Source organism: Epinephelus moara, chromosome 7 (genome assembly GCF_006386435.1).
Source record: "Epinephelus moara isolate mb chromosome 7, YSFRI_EMoa_1.0, whole genome shotgun sequence".
Classification (NCBI taxonomy): Eukaryota; Metazoa; Chordata; class Actinopteri; order Perciformes; family Serranidae; genus Epinephelus; species Epinephelus moara.
In genome coordinates, this window is record NC_065512.1 from 14,043,413 (window position 1) to 14,065,453 (window position 22,041).

A 22,041-nucleotide genomic window follows, 5' to 3' on the forward strand; every position below is an offset into this window, starting at 1 on the left:
AAACACATTTTTGACTTGTGAATGAGTCAATGGAACTTCTTGCAATAATGAAAAAATACTGGCAATTACGTCCGCCCGGCACAAACCACATGTTTTGGACAGCTGTGAAGTGACAGAATGTCCCAGCATCATGGTTCTTATATTGCCAGATTCCAGAGAGTCTCCCCTCTTCATATATGGCAGAATATGTCTTTTTCCAACTTGCTATGGTGAGATACATGTAATAATGTAAGAATTTAGGCACACAGATTTGTTTTTTCATTGATATACAAATTAATATAAAATACAGGCACATAGAAGAACATGAAATGATGGCAAATCTGGTTAGCCCAGATTGTCCTGAAAAAAAAACAAGATATAGCATGTATATGTAGCCTTTATAATGACTGTGATATGAGCTTAAAAGTAAAGGCAGTAAAAATACCCCAAAAAGGCCTAGGGCCCATAGGGTTAAAAAGTACCGAAATAAGGTACCATTTGCTACCGGTACCGAATTCCAGATACCAGTACCAGTACCGTATCGGTTCAATTATGAACGGTACCCAACCCTACCATCTATGGACTCCCTTAAGGTGTTTTTTGATGATTTATGATATGAAAAGAACAGCTGTATTTGTTGTTGTTGAAGTGTTACACTCATACGACATATTTGAAAGCTACACTCCTCACGGTTCCAGTACTGCTGCTCATTTCAAGACACAACCACCTCAGCAGGCTCAAACCGTTGCTACTCACCTATGAAGTGTTATTATAATCTTTATTATGACAGAAATTCTGCTTACACATTTATCGGTTCATTTCTCACAAACTCCCAGTCATCCAGATGATCTAAATCCAACAAACACATTATTGCATCCATAGATATCCACAAACTGCTGTTGCATCATTTCAAACATCATATTTCTTCACACATTATCCATAATTTATTGCCCTGCATCTGTCCTGACTGTGCATCTACATGTACTGAAATGGAGCAAGAACAGCATTCAGTTTACTTTGGCTGGCGTTGTAGGTGAATTTAGGTGAGTTTTACAGGACCTGCAAGAGGTATGCTGCAACAACAGTACACAACTGTTGCCCCTCACTAGATTTTACCCCCATTTACTGACATTCCTCTGTGTCAGAGTTGCATTTTCTACTCTTGGTTTTTCCATTTTTCTGACACAGTAAGTCACCAACCTGAAGTGTTAACATGTAACTTCATACAGATGATGAAATCAAAAGTGTTGTACATTTTGCATATTCATGCACTGACTTTGACAACCATCTTTTGACATGGCAAAGGCATTTTTTGAAATAGAATTAAAGGTATATTATGCAGGATTGTCAGTAATCATTCGTAAACACGCTCACCAATGAAAGTGAAAGTAAAAGCCAACCTTTGATTCACTTTTGTTTGGCATTTCACTCTGCTATAATTGCCTTATTTTTGGCACTGTGTCTTCTGGTTGCCAGCTACTTACTTGCACGCCCATTAATGTCCCGAACACAGAAAATAAGAAACAGAAAATACACTGCCACACACTTCCAGTGGGTCATAAGTAATGATTGAGAGAGATTACTTTAGTATGAGTCTATACATTGTTTTTTAGAAAAATCCTGCCTAGTTTATGCTTAATATTTACAGTGTCATGATCAGTGTTGGGCAGTAACGCGTTATTAGTAACATGTTACTGTAACGCCGTTAGTTTTGGCAGTAACTAATACTCTAACGCATTAGTTTTTAAATTCAGTAACTCAGTTACCAAACGGTGCGTTACTCCGTTATTTTTGGCCAGGTTTTAAAACAGCGTGCAGCATGCAGTATTCCTTCACAAACAATAAAAGATAGTCAAGTCAGATAGAGGTATATGAACAATTCCAGAGCATCGTAATGAAACACGTCTCTCACCATCTCTGAAGTCACTGTCGACCTGCTGGCCTCACCACAGTGCTGTAACGTTACATTAAGCGGTAATGTAAGCGCTTCTGTGGATTTTTAGTCCCAGTAACGTGATATCCAGTGACGTGATATCCATTGTTATCCCGAGGAAGCTTTTGTTGTGGACAGACAGTGTCTGCGGTGGGCAACAGACTCGACACCATCATGTAGCTCTTCAAATGTTCTCTTTAGCTCATTTTCCATATTTGTATCCAAGTACCGTAGTTGTAAAACGTTTAGCTGCCTGGCAGCGAGTGACTCCACTGTAGAAGACATGTTGCATGTTTCCTATACCGTTCAATTGTTTTGTCAAGTTGTAGTCTAACAGTCCCTTGGTTAAACTCCATCCGCTGTCACTTAGGCGCTGTAGCTACGAGCCAATACAGTCAGGAAATGCTTTGGGCTGCAGGGCTGAGTTTCCCAAAACATGAACCTTCTTAGCAACGTTGTCTTCTTTGTGGCTTAGAAAAACTACGCTGCAAAAAAGAAAAGCACCTAGCGCCCTCTAGCGTCCCCACTCAGTCATCTACAGCCAGGACGTACTCAGAGTATAGATGACACACGTGTGCTGGCGTCACGGTCATGGCGTGATGGCGAGCCAAGACGAGATCAGCATATTTTCGCTCTATAGTCGATGCACCCGTTCCCCAATCGAGCTAGCCTGCGTCCTTGCTTTAAACTTTAGCTGAGTCACAAACAGTTGCTGTTGTTGACCTGTGCTGCCCTTTGAGACGTAACACTGGTTGTGATTTTTGGGCTGCGAACAAACTTTTCCTCACAAAATACAGCAGCACATCACGGTATCTCGATACTAGTCCAGAGGTTTCAATACTAAACATGCAGTGGTTCCATGCCAAGAACAAAAGCCCCGTCTCAGCTGGGAGTGCAGGGCCAAGGAGCATGTGGTAGCACGGCCTGATTATTAACTGTGTTGGGATGCTTATTGACCTGCCAGCATATGTGTGTTTGCTGTAAAGCCTGGCTGGAAGGCAGCAATGCCCCCTCTCCATTCTCTTTAATCATGCAGGTCAAGGACTGGGTGAGACCTGGGGGGTGGGAGGCAGGCAGACTGTTGGCTTAGGCCTGCTGTATGTATCAAAGCAGGCAACCCCAGGATGCCAGCCATACTGTACCCACACACTGTATACAACACACACACCAACAAGCCATGCTGGTAATGAGAGATTTCTCCCTATCTCTGTTATTAAGCCTCCGTTTGTAACTGGATGCCCCATGTAAAACAGACTGTGATGTGTGCACAGAATGGAATATGTAATCCAAAATGCAGTAATTCATGATGGGATGTATATTATAATGCTGTTTCTAAATGTATACTTGGTAGTAGTATCGCATTTTCACTCTCTTGCGCTTTCTTATCCCTTCTCCATGTTAATAAGGTGGCTGGTATAGTGGGCCGAGCAGATCTTTTGTGCGCTCTGTTCTTCCAGCTGTCGTTCCTCACCTACTGCAAGGCTTTCAACAGAGGTAGGTATCTTAACACAAATATGATTCTTCATGTCCACTGTAATACTGTACTGCACAGATATATATAACGCCAGCATCAAACATTCTGCAGCTGCTTGTTTTTAAAATCCATCTATGTTTGAACACCTACATTTTGAGCCTGAACTGTCCATAACCGGCTTGGTCTCGGCTTTGTGTTCCCAGGGAGTGACAGAGATGACAGGTTTTCTGTCCAGTGGGTTGTGGTCAGCCTCTTGCTGTGTGCTGCAGCGATGCTCTGTAAAGAACAAGGCATCACAGTCTTGGTACAAAGTCTTTTTTTTTTTTTTTTGAAAGGCGATTTTGTTGTGAGTTGATGCTTTCATCACATCCAGTAAGAACAATGTTAAGAGAGACCTCATGAGCAATAATCCTCGCCCAGTTAATACTTTATGAAGACATACCAACTGATGTGATCTCTTTTTGTTCTTCTTGCTTACATGAAAAATAATTCTCATGTTTTTCGTATGTATGATGGGAGCTAAAGATCCATTTTGTTGCTGACCTATATACATTTTAAATGCCATTTCTGCTTTTTTTCCTCTATGTATTTTCCTTCAGGGTGTGAATGCAGCCTTTGATGTCCTTCTGATCTGTAATGTTAATGTGTATGAACTTAGCCAGAGGCTACTCCTTAGGAAGAATCTACTCGATGTGAGTTACAGTTTATATTCCCGCCCCCTCCCCTCCCTTCTGTCATAAATTATGCACTCTCTCGTATGGTTAATGTCACATCACATACACTTTCTATGTAAAGCAATATGAATTTAAGTTCATTGTAGTCGTGAAACAGCGCTTAGCTGCAAGTAGCTAACAAACATTGATTTTTCTGTGTCAGTGACCAGTGGTGATATTTTTTTGACAGGTAAGTGAGATATTTCGAACAGGATTGCTTACACGATTGGCTCTCATGGGTCTTGGAGGACTCTCAATGCTCTATGCACGCTGGAGGATCATGGGAACAGGACCGCCGGCATTCACTGAAGTAGACAACCCTGCCTCTTTTGCAGAAAATATATTTCTTAGAGTGAGTAAGATTTTTTTGTGGAAGTTATTCATTGTGAGATACAACATTTAACCACACGTTAAAGGGACAGTTCACCTCTAAATCAAAAATACATATTTCTCCTCTCACCTGTAGTGCTATTCATCAATCTAGTTTTGATGTGAGTTGCTGAGTGTTGAAGACATCAGCCTTAGGATGTCTGCCTTCTCTCTAGTATAATGTAACTACGTGGCACTGAGCTTGTGCCCTCAAGCTGAGTGCTAAAGAAAAAAGATTGAAAAATCAACAGCAGTGTCTCCTTCCAGAAATCATGACCCGGATACTCAAGATAATCCAGACCTCCTTGTGTGCAGTTACATGTAGGAACTATTTTATTTCTCTCGAACTACATCTCCCAACCGCATCACCATGCAAAAGAAACCTGCATCTACACATTGACTAAAGGCTCGTGCCAATGCAATATGTTAACATTAACGGCTATCAGTACTTAATACCTTAAAGGTATCGAACGGCATAACCCAATACCAAGTATTGAAACTTCTCCAGTCATATGATTCCCACATTCGATCCTTTTTGTACCTAGATCTAGAAAAAAAAGACTATTTTTCATGGTTGTTCTTGCAGCCGATCACCGTAAGTGATCTTCGATTTATTGTGACGTTTGATTGGCCCACTACTGGACCTCTGTCAGGAGCTCTTAGGATCATCTCCTGGCATTTTTTATGATAAACAAGCTCTGTTTAAAGCGTTTTAATGCACTCTGGCACTGTATTTATACTACATGTACAAAAAGAATCCCAGTGTGAATTAATTTATTTTCTTTGTGAATAAGAAAATAGTCAGGGGCCATCAGGCTCACTACCACAGCAGCTACAACAGTCAGTGGTGCATTTGTTGGCAGTTCAGCATGTACAATTTCATACACTTATTTTATAAATATTTTGATAAATGTAACACCTACAAAATGTATCTGTATAAAGATAATTTGGATGAAGAAGAGTGGTGGTGGCATTTTACGCAACAAAATACCTCTGTTAACACAATGGTTATCGAATGTAGTCGAAAAATATTGCATTGGTATACCAGGAACCTTGTAATGGCCACTTTTTAGACAATACTCGGCCTTTTAATGGCGTCCCTTTCGGCTGAGCTGTAACACTAGCTCAGTGGTGCTAATGGAGCTAGCAGTAGATGCACGCTTCCTTCTATATGGCGATACTGTTAGCAGGTGTAGCTAGGTAGAAAGAAAATAGTTCCTACATGAAACTGCTCACAACAAGGTTTGTGGATTATCTTGAGTAACTGGGACGTGATTTCTGTAAAGAGACATTGCTGTTGAGTTTTTTAAATGTATTTCTTTGGTGTTTGGGCACCATCAACGTAGTACCATCTAGTTCCATTATATTGGAGAGAAGGCAGACATCTCTACAGCTGATATCTCCAACACTTGGCAACTCACAGCAAAACAATCTAGACTGATAAGTAGCACTACAGGTAAGAGAACAAATATGCTTCATTGATTTTGGGGTGAACTGTGGCTTTAATAGCTAGCATCTGGATCAGGGATACTCAACTTGCTTTGCCCTGGGACCCTACAGAGGTCAGGTGTACGCAGGGGTGTGTCTAGGACTTTCGGGGCCTCTGTCGGGGCTCTGGCGATCATCTCATGGCTTTTTTCTGATAATCAAAGTCCATTTTGATGCTTTTATTATGTGCTCTATTTATACTAAAAGTACAAAAAAATTCCCAGTGTGAATCAATGTATTTTCATTGTGAATTAGAAAATAGCTGGGGGCCATCAGGCACCCTGTTGAGGGCCAGATTTGGCCCACGGGCTGTAAGTTGAGTATCACTCATCTCCATCATATATAGTAATATCATGTTGTTATCAGTTTAATTGGGTGAACTGTGTGTTTGAATGTATGTTAGGATCTATGCAGCAATGAACTGACTGTAAATGAAGCATATTTCATTCGGTCATAGTTTAGGTCTAATCAAACGTCTAATATTAGGTTTGCCCCAAGTAATCTTCATCATGAAACGCAGTGATTGACTTTGATTCTGAATTTGAAATGCTTTTCCTCCCTCATCTTCCCCTACTCTCTCCCATTCTGCCCCCCTCCTGCTCCTCTTTGATTGGCAGATAGTGAACTATAATTACTACTACTCTCTGAATGCCTGGCTGCTGCTGTGTCCCTGGTGGCTGTGTTTTGATTGGTCCATGGGCTGTGTGCCTCTCATTAAGTCAGCCACTGATTGGAGGATGGTGTGGCTGCTGCTGCTCTGGTGCGTCCTGATAGGCTTGATAAGCCAAGCCTTATGCTCGCAGGACAGCCAGAGAAGGAGGTAAGCGAGCACTGCCATCTCGCACTCGCTGCAGATGAAACGAAGTACATGTTGGCCTCTCTAGACTTTACACTTCATTATGAAAATTGTACCATATCCAGCGCAGTGTGACCGGAGCACCAAGTCTGGATTGAGTTTTAAAATTCTCTGTTGGTTTAGAGACAGACTGAGTGTGTGCTTCACAGGGAAAGTTTCCTGTGTTTATTGAGCCTACATACAGTGTCAGACCGCCATTTTAAAGTGTCACACACATGTATATAACCTTCTGGCATTTAGTGACCTCTTTCTCTCCCTGCCAGGACACTGACCTTGGGTCTGGTGCTGCTGGTGGTCCCCTTCCTGCCGGCCTGTAACATTTTTTTCAGGGTGGGCTTCGTCATTGCTGAAAGAGTGCTCTACCTGTCTTCAGCTGGCTACTGCCTACTGCTGGCCTACTCTGTGGGACACTGCTGCTGCCGCTGGTCCAAATACAGGGTAGGGCTAAATCCTAACATCTAAGTAAAGCATACCACATCCTGTCGAACCCTCACTTTCCAACAACCGAGTGACCTTTCTGTTTCTATGAGCCACCACCGTCCTGGTTTCCAACTCTTTTATTTCACCATCTGTTAACGCAGCTTTAACGATTCAGTAACTCAGTGATGCAGAGCAGGGGCAGGCATGAGAAATGACTAATGACTCACCTATAAAGGGATGATGACAGCAGGTGGCGTCCACGTGTTACACAGATACATTTGCAGGCTATTAACTCTGAGTCACAGATAATTGATTTTTAAGCTTAAGGGTTATAATGATTTACAGTACGTGTTTGTTGAATGTCTTCTTTTCCAGAAGCCGCTGTTTGTGTCGGTGCTCGCACTGTTGTGTGTGTATGTAGCTCGCTGTGCTCTGCGCAGTCACCAGTGGCGGTCAGAGCAAAGCCTCTTCACCAGTGCGCTGTCTGTCTGTCCGCTCAATGCCAAGGTAAATACAGCATGTGTCAGTAAAACGTTTGTCCACATGTGGAAACAGATTGCAGCCAAGTAATTAAAAACACTCTGATGCTTGCCTCATGTGTTGACGACTGCTTCCTCAGGTCCATTATAATGTCGGCAAGAACCTGGCTGACAGAGGCAACTCTACTGCTGCTATCGCATATTACAGAGAGGCAGTCAGGTTTGTCTCCTCACACGCAGTGGCAATCCAATCAGCTACTTGCTAGCTGAGAGGGCTGAGTCATGTTAACTGTATTCTCTCTGTGGCTTTTAGGCTGCATCCTACGTACGTCCACGCCATGAACAACCTGGGGAATATCCTGAAGGAGAGGAACGAGCTAATCGAGGCAGAGCAGCTGCTGTCTAAAGCCGTTTCTATTCAGTACGTCGCCCAACACATAGGAACACTCTGCTCACTACAGACAGACAACCAATTTATTTTACTCACTCCAGATATCTTGAAAAAGCTCCCTACTGAATGTATTTTTTTTTAATCTGTGTAGGCCGGACTTTGCTGCGGCGTGGATGAATCTGGGTATAGTTCAGAACAGTCTGCAGAAGTTTGAGGAAGCGGAGCAGAGCTACTGGAACGCCATCCGCTTCCGGAAAAAATACCCAGACTGCTACTATAACCTGGGACGCTTGGTGAGACACAAGGGTGTTAAAAAATACAGCAGCTTTAAGAAACAGAAATAAAGGTTATAATCAGTTCTATTTGGTGCTCCTCTACAACTCAAATCCTAAAATTTAAACCAAATTAAAAATAATGAAACTTATATTTATTGGTTGGTTTTTTATCACACATAGAGAAAGAGAATTTATAACAGTGTATGTCTCTTGTCATGACAGTATGCCGACCTGAACAGACATGTGGATGCTCTGAACGCGTGGAGGAACGCAACTGTGCTAAAACCTGACCACAGTCTGGCTTGGAACAACATGGTCATACTGCTGGACAACACAGGTATTAACCAAACGCACACACACGCACAAAGATACCACACATCACAGACACTGAAACCAGCTATCACTCTGATTTAGAGATCTTCTAATATACAGATTAACACAAGACAACCTCTTTATTTACAATGCTGATTAATGTGTCTTTAATATCAGAAATACTATAATTGCTGTGATATACTGTTGTCAGAAATATCCATTAATCGACGCATATCGATTTAGAATATTTGAAAAGTATTCAATACTCATTTTTTATAATAATATAATAATACTATTTTATTTGTACAGTACTAATCTAAACAAGGCCACAAAGTGCTTTACAGAATGCATAAAAATATGAGAACAAAACAAGGCAAAGAAAATAAAACACAAAAGTTACAAATCACAAAAGTAAAGGGGAAAGCTTTACTATGAAAATATGTTTTAAGCAATGATTTAAAACGGAAAGCTAGCAAGCTAGCCAGCCTTTGGGCCTTGATGGCAAAAGCCCAGTCACCTTTAGTTACCAACTTCAATCTGGGGACAACTAGTGAGGGCAGGTTTGAGGATCTTAGGTCACGACTTGGAGCGCACGTAGTCAGAGGCTTAGCTATATAACTCGCTAAACCATGTTGAGCTTTTAAAGTTATTTAAGCATCTTTAAATCAATTGTAATATATTTTTGTAATCTGTTTTCTGCAGTATTGATTAGGGATGCTCGCGATTAGCCATCGAAACGATTAAATGTCCGCCCCCTCGCTAGTCGGCACCAGAAATATTAGTCGGTTAAACCAATTAGTGTTTTATTCTTGTACAAGGCCGCCTAACTGTCATGCAGCCGCCTGCCACTAGTGGGTGCTACAGAGCCATCAGACTGCAGTCCCCCTCCCTGCGGTAATGCTCGAGTAGACTGGAGTTTTCAAACAGCACGGTGGGAAATCGGAGAGATGTCCTCTCACAAAACCAGCGCGGTTTGGCAGTACTTGATCTAGAAAATGAATTCAGCAGCAATTTATCTTTTTTGAGATGTTATATTATTTGATAACTTTAAGTGAGTTGTTGTCGGATAATGTGCAGGGTTTACATTCATACTGCACGGAGCAAAATGCCTCTCATTTCAGCTGGAATTTGATTATAATTTAGTTGTTTTATTTACTTTAAAGTGAATTGCTATCATTTCTGTCAGATAATCTGCAAGGTTCAATGTGCCCCACATTTCAGAGGCGATTTATTTATTTTAGATGTTATTTTAGTTGCTGTCATGTTCACGTTCATGTTCATGTTTTCCCTTTTTGAGACTAGTCGACTGGTCTTAATTGAAATTTCCGTTTAGCCGACAGGGAAATTAGTCGCCAGAAACATCCCTTCTACTAACCACGAAAACAAAGCTGATTGTTATTGTGTTATTGATTGTTATATTCAGGGCTGACAGTTAGCACCAGCCAACTGCAGGTAAATCATGCAAGTGGCTGCTAGATTTGTGCCACTCACCAGTCAAAAAAACCCAACTGTAATCTACTGAGTGGTCAGTAGATTTTGTATCCACCAGTTACAGTGACAGGTGGATAAAAAAGTTCATTTTTACCCCTGGTTATATTTATAGTGTTGAATATGGTGTCAAATATTGATATATTTTTTGTCAAGGAAGTTAGAAATTTCAGTATCCTGACAACACTAGTGTCATAGTAGACATGTAATAGTGATAAATATATTAAATTAGTATGATAATAATAAGCTTTACCCATTTGTCAGATTATATTTATCTAAGAAAAGTGAAGTGCATTGTGTAAAGTGACTACTTTGAAAGAACTCTGTGTTCTGGGTGCAGCTTGTTCCAGCATTAACAGCCAAGAAACACAGCGTTGTTATTTTGGAAAGGCAGGAAATCTAAATGGCCAACAAGATTAGACCGGAAGAGCAGGAATCAGCAATGCTTGAAATTTATGTATTAAAGCTTTGTGTTGTGAGTTTTGAAGGCACTCTTCCCTGCCGTGTGGAGAATGCTCTGATTTCCAAACGCTCGAGCCGTTTTGTCAGAAGCCGCTCCCGTGGGGGCGGAGTCTCCCAGGAGGGCACTGGAACCATCCAATCAGGGCCCAGTATGTTCCTGATCAAACGTGGGCAAGCACAGCCAGAACAGCGCCCCCTCAGAGTCCCCCCACCGCATTTGTTCCCCAAATCTGACAGAAATAATTCTACCCCTCTCCCCAGCTCCCCCACCAAACAAAAAAAAAAGAAAGGAGAGAAAAGAAGAACAATAGGTGTCATTTTCAAATAGCAAGGAATTGGGAATATTCTTTTCTCTTTGGTGTTCAAACCCCCCCTCTTTTGTTTTGATCATTACACAAACAAAAGGCAGAATCAGTGTAGATTCAGGCAGAGGCGCTCAGACACAGTCACACATGTAGGCGCATGTTGGCAAGCTGTGTCTGAAGGGCACAGGCCATGACTCAGGACGTGACTGTCATTGTCTCTCTGTCTGTCTCTCCGACTGTCTGTCTCTCTCGCGCTTTCTCCATTTCTCCATTTTCTGGCCAGACATCAGACGGGTCTGTGACAGAGATCAATAACCCAGTGGGCCTTGTGTTCAACCTTAATTAGGAGACTAAACCGCTTCTCCATGTGTGGAGAGGGAAAAACTCTGCTTTAGACACTGCTGACAAATAAAGCAAGCAGTCAGATTCTCTCTACACCAGCTGTTATTTACAAATGTATCTCTGGATTTGTTTTGTTAACTGCGTATGAATGTTTACACACCATTTTAACAGCATATATGTTGAGTAAATTACACTTAAATACATGTGAGCAGTGGTGTGTATCACAGAAAAATCATGTTTTGACATTGTTTGTACTCGTCTGTCTTCGAGGTAACTTGGGTCAAGCAGAGCTGATCGGCCGAGAGGCTCTGAGGCTCCTCCCCAACGACCACACGATCATGTTTTCATTGGCTAATGTCCTGGGGAAATTACAGAAATATAAGGTCAGTCGGAGTCGTGTAAACATTTTGACTCTGAATATTATTTTTCATGCATGTTGATGATTTTATTCCTCACAGAGTCTTTTGCTTTCAGCCAGAAGTAGTACATTTCTTTGTGTTGTAAAGGGAAAAATAATTCTGTGTGTTTTGTTGTTGGGGTTTTTGTCCTCAGGAGTCAGAGGGCTTCTTCCTCCATGCTCTCCAGATCAACCCAAATGCTGCTAGTTGCCATGGCAATCTAGGTAAGCTACTGCAACTTTGCCTGTGTCACATATTTAAGAGATTCCAGGCGATCAAACGCTTAAAAAGATAATTGTGCATGCCAGCAGAAGAAATATTGTGCAGCCTACCTGACCTGTATTGAACGCACTAAATGAATAGAATTAGACTGGTCGCTGCCTCTCAGCTTGAATTGCGTTTCTGTTTTTCCCCTCAGCTGTGTTGTATCATCGCTGGGGAAAGCTGGAGCTGGCAAAGAAACACTACGAGCTGTCTCTAAAGTTGGACCCCGAGGCTCCTGGGACCAGAGACAACTATAACATGCTGCGACGCAAACTGGACCAGCTTAAACGCCCCGCGCCCTGAGGGAGCCTCACTGGAACCCCTGCCTACCGTAAAACAAATTTTTCCATTGTTCCACTTTGTATTATTTTATCTCACTAATTCTGGCTTTGTACCATTTGGAAATAAAGACCATGATCTGTGTGTCGGGCTCTAGTTTTGTTCTTTCGGGGGAACAAGAACTCTTAATAGGGAAAAAGCAATATGTTGCACAGTTGCAAGTTTGTGAGACTGTTTGTGTACAAAGTGTCCAATTTGATTTCATGGGTGTGAAATGTGTCTGGGGCAGGTGTGCTGGATGCCTGTGCTGGTTACATGGTCGTCCGCGCTGTGCTGCTTTTGTTGCTCCATTTGAAGGCCATGTGGAACTGATCCACGGTGAACCCCATCCTCTTTTCATCTCTTGCCCTGTGTTGTGTCAGCTGGACCGAGCACCAGGCATGTGTGAGTCCAGAGAATTTGTTGTAAAAGTTATTTGATTTGGCCCTTTCTCAGGAGTTCCAAATGTCCCTGTGCTGAAGAGCTGCTACAGCTTGGACCAGGAATCTGCGGATCACAAATGAAGTCTTAATTCAAGCGGAAAAAACAGTCTGTGAGAGGCATCAGCTGGCTAGCGCTGACCACCGGTGGGCTAATTTGGTTATCATGTTTGTTTTTTAATGCCCGTCTCTTTGTTCCTGAGCGATGTGGCACTCTGAGGTTCAAAACCCCCTTTAGCTCCCTGCCTCTGCTGAAGCCTCTGTAGTTAATAGGAGAAAGGTGTTTGTGCCGGGAAGTTTTTCTGAAGTGTCCACGAGGAGACGAGGGGTCAGCCGAGACAGGAAACCCATGGCCGGTGCTGTATGAAAACAGCTCTATAGCGCAGAGCCTTCAAAGGGAGAAGGGGATGATCTCCCCGGGGACTATGCATGCACGCACACACATACATACTCGCACACAAGGCCCGACGGTCTTGGAAGAATGCCGCTGAGGGAAAAGGCGACCCCAGTGTGAAACATCAGTCAACAAGTGTGCACCCGGGGTCAAAGTTCAACGCACTTCTATTTTTTCACCTGCTTCCTACAGCTCGCAGGGAACTTTTGAAGCTCTGGCGGGCTGGTATGGCTTTGCTGAGTTTGTTTACACATACAGTACAATACACCAGTTGATGCTTTGATGCTCGGGAGATGTTACTGATACGCACGTCGGGGGGTGCCACAGCACACACGACCGTCGACGTCCCCCTAAATATGCAACTAATATCACATGATGAAATTTCCTTCTTACTCAACTCTGTTTTTATTTCCGCTGCTTTGATGTAAAGAGTTTGCAATAGATGAAGCCGAAAGCACAACAAATAGCCTATACGCACGGCACAGTCCCAAGTATTGTTTAGTTAAAGATGAAACCTGTTTCAACAAGACTCATGTAAAGGTCAGTATGGTGAAAGGACTTCATGCTATGGAGCGAATGCAGGCAGAACAAGATCAAAAAGGTTTGGATAGTGACATTCGAGACCGAAAGCTCTTCCCTCGTATTATTTTTCGTCATGCAGTGTAACACGCAGTGCCGCCGATGTACGGCCGGCTCCAAAACCATCAGCTATTCGCTTTATGTTCATATGGATCCTTTCTTTACTTTTCGTGTGATCCTTTCATTGGGTGCCTGCAGCTGACTGTCTAGCTGCACAGCTGTGCTGGCACATCAGTGGGGGAGCCCACTTTTATCATAATCATTCTTTGAATACCTTTCATTATCATAAAATATGTGAGTATTAAAGGGATGGATTCACCGACCCCGCCAACATCTTCATTATCCATTCTGACTGACAAAAACCTGCTGTCCTAGGGAGTGACATTAATAAAAGATGGGATACTACAGCCTTATGAAGTCCTCTCCTTGTTCTCCGGGTTTCCACTGTACACCTTTTACCTGCTTGGATGCTCCGTCACAATGATATAATGAAATCAGCTCTCAGGAGGGGTGCTTTATTGTGTTCTATTAATCACACTGATGAGTTTTGATCATTGTAATCAATGGATTTGGGAGAGCCGCGTCTTGATTGTTCACAGCCAAAATCTGTAATAGTAAATTCAACAAACTCGTTATAAAAAAAACATTGTCATCCCTTTGTTGCCGCAGCACATTCAACAGAAGAACAAGAAGCAGGGGAGCACTAATTTGAACCCAGTGAGGGTGTTTTGGAACAGCAGGTGTGCTATTTTGCATCTGATAAGCACCAACAGCCACCACCCCCCAACAAAATAAAGAAACACAGGGCTTATCCAAACTGCTACAATAAAATGTCCATTAAATGAAGCAGCAGAGGGAACAGGCGTGATGGTCGCCCCGGGATTGCGAGAACGGTAACCTTTTTGAATTCATGATTTTAGCCGCATTGTCGAGAAAACCTCCAGATTTAATTTGACGAAGCACAGGAAGCAGGCACGGCAGCTTGAAGCACAGTCACAAACATACTGTACATGTGTACGAGTGGCTTTGACAGAGTTCTCATCAATGTGACAGGATGTGATCAAGGGCAGTCCTGTGATGTGTCCGCTGGGCCTCTGCGCAGCCCCCACTGTCCCTCCCTCCCGCTCCCCCCCCAACCACAACAATCCTAATGGGCTCTGATGGGCACCTCCATCTTGCCTGTCTAATTGATGTAAATACTGCGCATTTGAACCCGCAGTCCTTCCCACCATCCCAGCCTGCCCCTCCCTCTGTTTCTTATAACAGTAGGGGTCAGAGGTTAGGCTGACTGAGTGATCATTAGAATGGCAGCCCTTATTAGAGGAGCAGCTTGTCTGACACCCCATCCACATCCCGGAGAGGGACCCACCCTGTCCGCTTCATCTAGATCATATTACATGACACGACCTCAGAACAGATACTACCAGTGCACTACAACACTGTAGGCCACTAGGGCACGGTGGCATTTTCGGAGGGGTCCCCTCGCCTGTCACAGCGCTTCCCTGACACCACTCTGTCCGTCTGGCTTGGATGCACTCTGTCATTTTAAGGAGGGCTACTGTCAGTGGGTATTGGGACCGTCGTGTCTACATGCCCTGGCATTTTCAGTGGCGTTTGCTGTAACGGAGCATCCAGCCACCCTCTTGAGAGTCTGTGATGTCGCGGCCAATGATTAATAGTTAGAGATGGGCTATAAAACGTCCAGTGTGGCCAGATGCTAGCCAGGGCTTTGCTGAACTGATATAACAGACATGGTCTGCCAATTTGGCTCCCTTACAAAGCCTGGAAGTTCCCCAAGATTGATTCTGTTTCTATGTAGCGGTGCCCTGGGGGCTGAATGTTGAGGATGCACTCTTGTGAAAAACGTTGTGGTGTATTATCTGCAGCTGAGAAACGCACTAAATGCTCATGGATACGACAAAAAGGCTGATATACTCTCTGACATTTGCATGCAACAGTGGAAATTTAAGCCGATTTATGATCATTTTTATCATTTCTTGAGTCAAGCTAAGGCTCTCTGGCTGCGGATGAAAAGGGGTGGTGGGGGGTGGGCTGGGATAATTTGCAGCAGGAGCCTTCTGAGGCTGTTTTGCAAAACAAAACGAAGCAGCTAGACCCTTATTGAAAAATATAGTGCAGTGAGACGGAAATTTATTAACTGGCACCAGTTAATGTGTGCATTATTCATTTCTGGTGAGCATGAAAAATGATCTAAAGAGGTTTGAAATTGCAGACGCGCAGGCTGACTGCACAGTGGCTGGGCTCGCTGGTTCGTTTCATCCTCTTGCAGGGGTGTTTGGGCGGAGAGGTGGAGGGACAGAGGGGATGGAGGGTGGAGGGGAGGAGTGCGAGGCCCTTTTCTGGACAGTAGGGCTTTCCAGTAACAGCTGTGCTTCTCTCACGAGGGGGCGGCAGCAGCACTGGGAGAGAGGCTGCTTGGGACAGATGGACCAGCCCAGCACCACCTCCCCTCTCACCTCCCACCACCGCTTCTCTTATTAAAAATACATCTCTACCACTACTAACATGTGTAGCTGAGTGTATGTATACATGCATCCGTGTTGTGTGTGCGTGTTGAAGAACATGCAAAGGCTCATGACGTGTATTTAAAGTTTTGCCCTTGTAGGTGCTGTTGAATTTCAAGCTGCTCTTTCAGGTGGTGAGTAGTAAGTCCAGTTTTTCTCTTGTTCATTTCCCTTCCTCTTGTCCTCTCTCATTCTGCTGTTCTCTCTGACTTTCTTCTTCTCCTTCTTCTCTCCACCGCTGCTACAGTAGGAGGTGTTGGGCAGTAGTCGGTGCCAGTGGCATATGGCTTTCCACTGTGCTAAACATTCATACAAAAGACAGGCCCATCAGTCATGGCTGTGGCCGGATGAGGGGAGAGAGCAGGCCTCTGATGAATGGTGTTTAGGACTTACCTGCTGTTAAAACATTACCTCCCAAACACCGGCTCCCCGAAGCACACACAACATTAAGAACTGTATAATATGAAATACGGCCCTCGAGTGCACACATCATGTACGCCAGGTTATAGCAAATACTAAATATGCTTCTCAAAGCCCTCGCACAGAACCCCAGGTCAGGCCTTCATAGACCAATTAATGCAGAGCATCTGCTGTATAGAGGGAGCATGCTAAAGAACTTCCGAGCCATTTTAGGCAGTTTAATAAGGAGAGCCGCTTCCTGCTTGCTCCAATAGCTCTCATTGCTAGAGTAAGCATGGAATGGGTCTCCTCGATTAGACCAAATTAATCCATTCTTCAGGGATTCTTTTTCTGGTTCTATGGTGAAAAACCGGCGCGCCTTTGTTCTTCCTTGAGCCCCGGTGTTTTTTCTGCCAAATTTAACAGAAGGCTCGGAGGGTAACAGGGGTCCAACCCAGTATCACCTTCTGGAGCAGAGCAACTAGCAGAGAAAGACAATCAGCCTGAACCCTGCTGTCTCCAGCACAAAGTGAAAAGACTCTAATTGGGCTTTTTTACGCTGCATTTTCCTGCAGGATTGCTGGATCATGAAAAAGCAATTAAAGCTCAGAGCTGCAATTCATTCATTCTCATTTTTATCCTTTCATTGGAAATTTGAAATCACTTATGTGAGTCAAGACTTATGCTTTTTGTTGTTGTTTTTTTCTAACTGCGGGAGAGACCAGCTGTCGGCTTAAAGGATCCTACCACATATTTAGACGAATAAAAATACGGTCACATTACAAGAAAATTAAGGTTCTTCAACACCTCAACATAAATTCAAATTTGATCTTTAAATCTACAACCATTTACACAAAAAACCCTTACCTTTAAACACTAACACAAACATAGATAGGACTGTAGTTCTCAATGTTACACCTAGAGGCAGTGCTGCCCACAAAACCATGACCTCAGGACTGCAGTGGAAAAAAAACCTCTTTATAGATTATTGTTTTTATTTTGCCTGTAAAGGAAAATATGTGTCAGTCAAAGAGCAGGTCAGAGGTCAAAGATAAAACAGCAAAGCATGTCATGGAGATTTAAATAACATTTAGCTTTAGTTTTTGACAGTCATGGTGTGTGAGAGTGAGGAGACATTACTGCAGGTCAGTTTAGACCTGATCTAAATGTGTCACACAAGTGCTCATGATCACAGATTTATTAGTTTGGAAAACCTAAAATAAGAATCTTATAATTTAGATAATAGATTACATTTTTGTGCGGACAAATGCAATATTGCAGAGGACATTTGGATTTAGAGCAAATGCAGTTTTACATGTGTTGACTTTTACTTTGCTTTAACATGATTTATTGAGACCTTTATAAAATTGAGACTTTTAAAATGTGACTTTTTAAGTGTTATATGTCTAATGCAATTTATTGTGTTGTGATGTTTAGTTTGCATTTCACTTTTAATGTCTTGAACACAATTTTCATGAGACTTTTTATATATGTTTACATCTTGACCCCAGGAAGAGAAGCTGCTACCTTAGTGGCAACTAAAGGGGATCAAACTTAAGAGTAAAGGATAAAGAATTAGGAATAGTAGCATTAAATTTTACATTTTCATTTCTTCAAAAATAATAACAATTACAGTGTGATCACCCCCATTATTTGAGTAAATATCTTTTAGAACCCATAATCGAAAGAGCCTTAATTAAAGTTTAACTGGCTGTTTGTAAAACAACAAATCATAGAAATTCTGCCTGCTTTTGCATCAATTAGAAAACTCAAAATCTTGGTTAATTCACCTGGAATCTGTGGGGAAAAAAAGAAACAGAAAGATTTCAAGTAAATGAGTCCTACTCATTAAAAATAACATGTAGTGTCAGTATTAATTTAAAAACATTTAAAGTGACAAAACTCTGGGGAATAAAAATATAAAAAGTTACAAATAAATATATAAATGACAAGAGGTTAAGTATATTAAAACATCTAATTAATGTCAAATTAAATTACTTAAAATTCACCTCACTAACTTGCCGTTAATAATTTTCTTACAAATTAATTCTCGAGGCCATGTAGACATTTTCCTCACTTTAAAATCTCCACAGTAATAACTCATAATTAGACACACACACACACACACACACACACACACGATGACCACCAGCCACTTGCCCCATTTTCCATCCAAGCATTGTTAACCAAGCGCTTAACTATCTCATAACTCTGAATGTTCCAGTCGGCAGAGTCCATACATTGTAAATTAGGTCTGTTAATATACTCTACTCTGCTCCAAGACACACAGAGGGACACTGGTGGGTGTAACCACACACACACACACACACACACACACACACACACACACACTTGAGCAGACTATGCACCAGGGCTGGCTTTGCATACACGTTTGTTTTTTTCCCACCGTGCACAAAGTGATCAACTATCACACCCCAGACGGTGAGATGTCAACATGAAATACCTTCATTTGCATTAGCTTTAAAAAACTGCCTGACTTCTTGTTATGCCAGCGACCCACCAGTGTCTCCATAAAATTCACTTTAGCCGTGGGGGTCCTGAGACCTTGCTAAATACTGCCCCAATACTGCTGTCAACAGTCCGTCAATCACATGACAAATCCTTGTGATTAAACAGAGCTTCACTGGCTGCTTCACAATGGACTGGATTCGACTGAATTAAGTCTGGACATGTCTGTGGCACAGAATTATGTCATTATGTTATTTCTAAAGACATTTCCACAGAGCAGGAACATTTTATGGTATACGATTTAAAATTTAAGATCAAGTATTTATAAATTCCTTAAAATCTCTGCATGAATTTAAATGTGTATCATGTTTTTCAGCTTAAACTATTTGATATTTAGATATTTTAATTAAATTAATCTGAGCATAAACATCTTAACAATTAAATAAATGCATTAAATATAGTAAAATTAATTTGCTTTTTTGCATTTTTACCAAGTTAAAATCTCATAACTTTAAATAACTTTAAAAAAGTAGCAGATATTTAATTTTTTTTTTTTTTTTTTTCAAAAAAGAAAAACTTATTGGTTCTTCTTCTCAGTTTTCTCGATTGATTTAGTAACCATCAAAATCATTCTTTGAGGAAGCAATGGACGCATCATACAAATCAAGCTGCCTTGCTAAGAGCATCTAAGCAGCCTGCGAAAAGCCTCAGACAGACAGCTGAATAAAAGGCGGCTCAAAAGACAGGCTGTGGTAAGATAAGAGGCAACATCTAATCTGACTCGGATAGCTGATACAGCCCTGCCACGTCTAAATCCTGGAGGTTTGGTCTGAAGAGGAAGGATTTAACTTAAACCCCTTTCAACGTGCTAAATGTGTTTTTGTAATTAAACCCATACAATTAACACTGACAAGCACAGGTCAAAGAGAGCACGGCTCCTCTGTTCAAACGGACCTCCGCAAGTGAAAAGGGACGGAGGAGAGAGGACAAGAGAAAGAGAGATGAAGAGGGGGAAAGATAGAGGCAGAGAGGGCACACGCTGCCGCACCACACAAAGTTACAAAAGCAGCCGAGCGAGGGAGAAAAAGAAAGTAAAGAAAGCAGTGAATGAATGAAGGGTGAGGCGGGGAGAAGAGTGACTGAGAGGCACCTTCATTGAAGCCGTATGGATTTCAGCATTCAGGCTATATGGTGCTCTGCAAGTTAACCTCCAGACCACAGTGTTTATTCTGAAACTGTGTTCCAGATCTGGGGGGATATCCAGTTCCCTGACATCAAAGAGTCGGAGCTGTTGGAGCAAAGCTTTTAGCTGCTCCTTAAAGCTTGACATTAAGTGAATTGGAGCAGCTGTGGCAATTTGTGACAATATTTTTACTATAAATACAGCTCCACATGGCTGTGGGTAATGGATTACCAACAGCAGGAGTACTGTAATTTGAACATGACAACTATCTGCAATGGGGCAACAACAGAAACAAAATCCAGATGCAATACTTTGGAGAAAAAGAGTGTAAATGCTGTTAAATGTTAAATAATGGAGACATCCTTTTGAAATCCAAGATAAAGACTGTAAAGAAATACAGTGATGTTATATGAATTACCACCATTTTGTTGCATCTTTTAATGATTTAGGAGCCTAAATGTATCTGAAATATGTCTGATATGAGCACTGCATTAATCACTGATTACAAGTTAAAGAAGAAAAGCAGCAATCTGTGACAACATTCATTGTTAAAGCATGTAAGGGCATTGTGGCGCTGTTAGAGTTACACTGTTTATTCAGAAAGATTTTTCAGACACATTTAACCACATTAGTGAAAGAAGGTTTGAATAAAAAGCTGTGTAAGTGCATCTAAAAAATAATATTTTAAATACATTTTATATTAGAAATCAGCCATGCTTTCTATTTTCATGTAAAATCTGGATCTTTATTTATATAAACATGCCATAAAAATATTCAGTTTCACCTGTGAGAGCTCGCCTGACAGTAATTTTATTAATACCAATTTGACTCGCATCAATAAGATGTAAAAAAATCTTTTATCTATCTACCTATCTTTTAAAAAACAGATGTGACATTAAGTGAGTGATTTATCTCCTCTGCAATTTCTCCTTTTATCGTTCTCCATGTGTAACATAAAATAAAAAAGATTCAGGTAATCCTAAGTGAAGCTGACAGCACCTTTTAAAGAGCACACAGTTAAAACTCTGCCCAACCAGCCATGAAATCATAATGGATCTCATTCAGAGGCCACGATGATGGTCCACTCATTATTGTGGAACCATTCAAAACACTGGTACTTCTGTTGCTGCCAGCTCCACATGAAAGGATTTAATAGAGTGAAGTGAGGCCTGCAAACTGAAAATGAATGAAGGAAAATCTTTCTTCAGTCTCAGTGTTGACTGAATTATCCATCTAATTATAATTATAGCTCACTGCTGCTCTGGGTTTGAAGCCCTACATGTATTTTTTTTGTGTGTGTTTTGTTTTTTTAACCAATCTGTCTCACAAATAGGTGCTCCTGAACTCTCTCAGTTAAAGTCACGGATCTGTTTTCATTTACACAATCACAATCTGATTTTTTGATGAAGTACAACATACGGTATCAATTTGTACAATCAAATATACTTCAAACATTGTCAATAATTTAACTACATTGACAATAAAACTATAAGAGTTTGTTTTACTCTCCTGTAAATCAATGAGACAAACGGACTGTTCTCTGTTTGTATGAGGGTCATGAGGGAGCCTCTGCACATCTCCTCCCTGCACAAACAGCTAGAAGAGCTGCCATGATCTTAGTGGGTTCTTAGTGTGTGACCGATGTCACGGGCCTCACGGCCTGATGGACACAGCTGTCTTGCCGCAGGGCAAAAAGGAGGAAGGAGGGATAGTGGGAAAAGATACAGACAGGAAAAGGAGAAAAAGACAGGGAGGGCAAGAGACTCTGTGTGTCTGTGTGTGTGTG

At 41.9% G+C, this 22,041-nt stretch overlaps 1 protein-coding gene across 1 annotated transcript in view; it reads left to right on the forward strand.

Moving 5' to 3' along the window:
- The window catches only part of tmtc4 (transmembrane O-mannosyltransferase targeting cadherins 4), a 16,177-nt gene extending 3,806 nt beyond the window's left edge, over nucleotides 1–12,371 (forward strand). Inside the window, 14 exon segments of the mRNA XM_050049273.1 lie at nucleotides 3,319–3,406; nucleotides 3,590–3,690; nucleotides 3,986–4,078; nucleotides 4,290–4,451; nucleotides 6,574–6,776; nucleotides 7,076–7,250; nucleotides 7,608–7,739; nucleotides 7,852–7,931; nucleotides 8,025–8,132; nucleotides 8,254–8,395; nucleotides 8,600–8,714; nucleotides 11,557–11,669; nucleotides 11,839–11,908; nucleotides 12,103–12,371. Of these exon segments, the coding sequence (XP_049905230.1) occupies nucleotides 3,319–3,406; nucleotides 3,590–3,690; nucleotides 3,986–4,078; nucleotides 4,290–4,451; nucleotides 6,574–6,776; nucleotides 7,076–7,250; nucleotides 7,608–7,739; nucleotides 7,852–7,931; nucleotides 8,025–8,132; nucleotides 8,254–8,395; nucleotides 8,600–8,714; nucleotides 11,557–11,669; nucleotides 11,839–11,908; nucleotides 12,103–12,251 (1,731 nt within the window). The 3' untranslated portion in view covers nucleotides 12,252–12,371.
- Nucleotides 12,372–22,041: the final 9,670 nt, after the last annotated feature.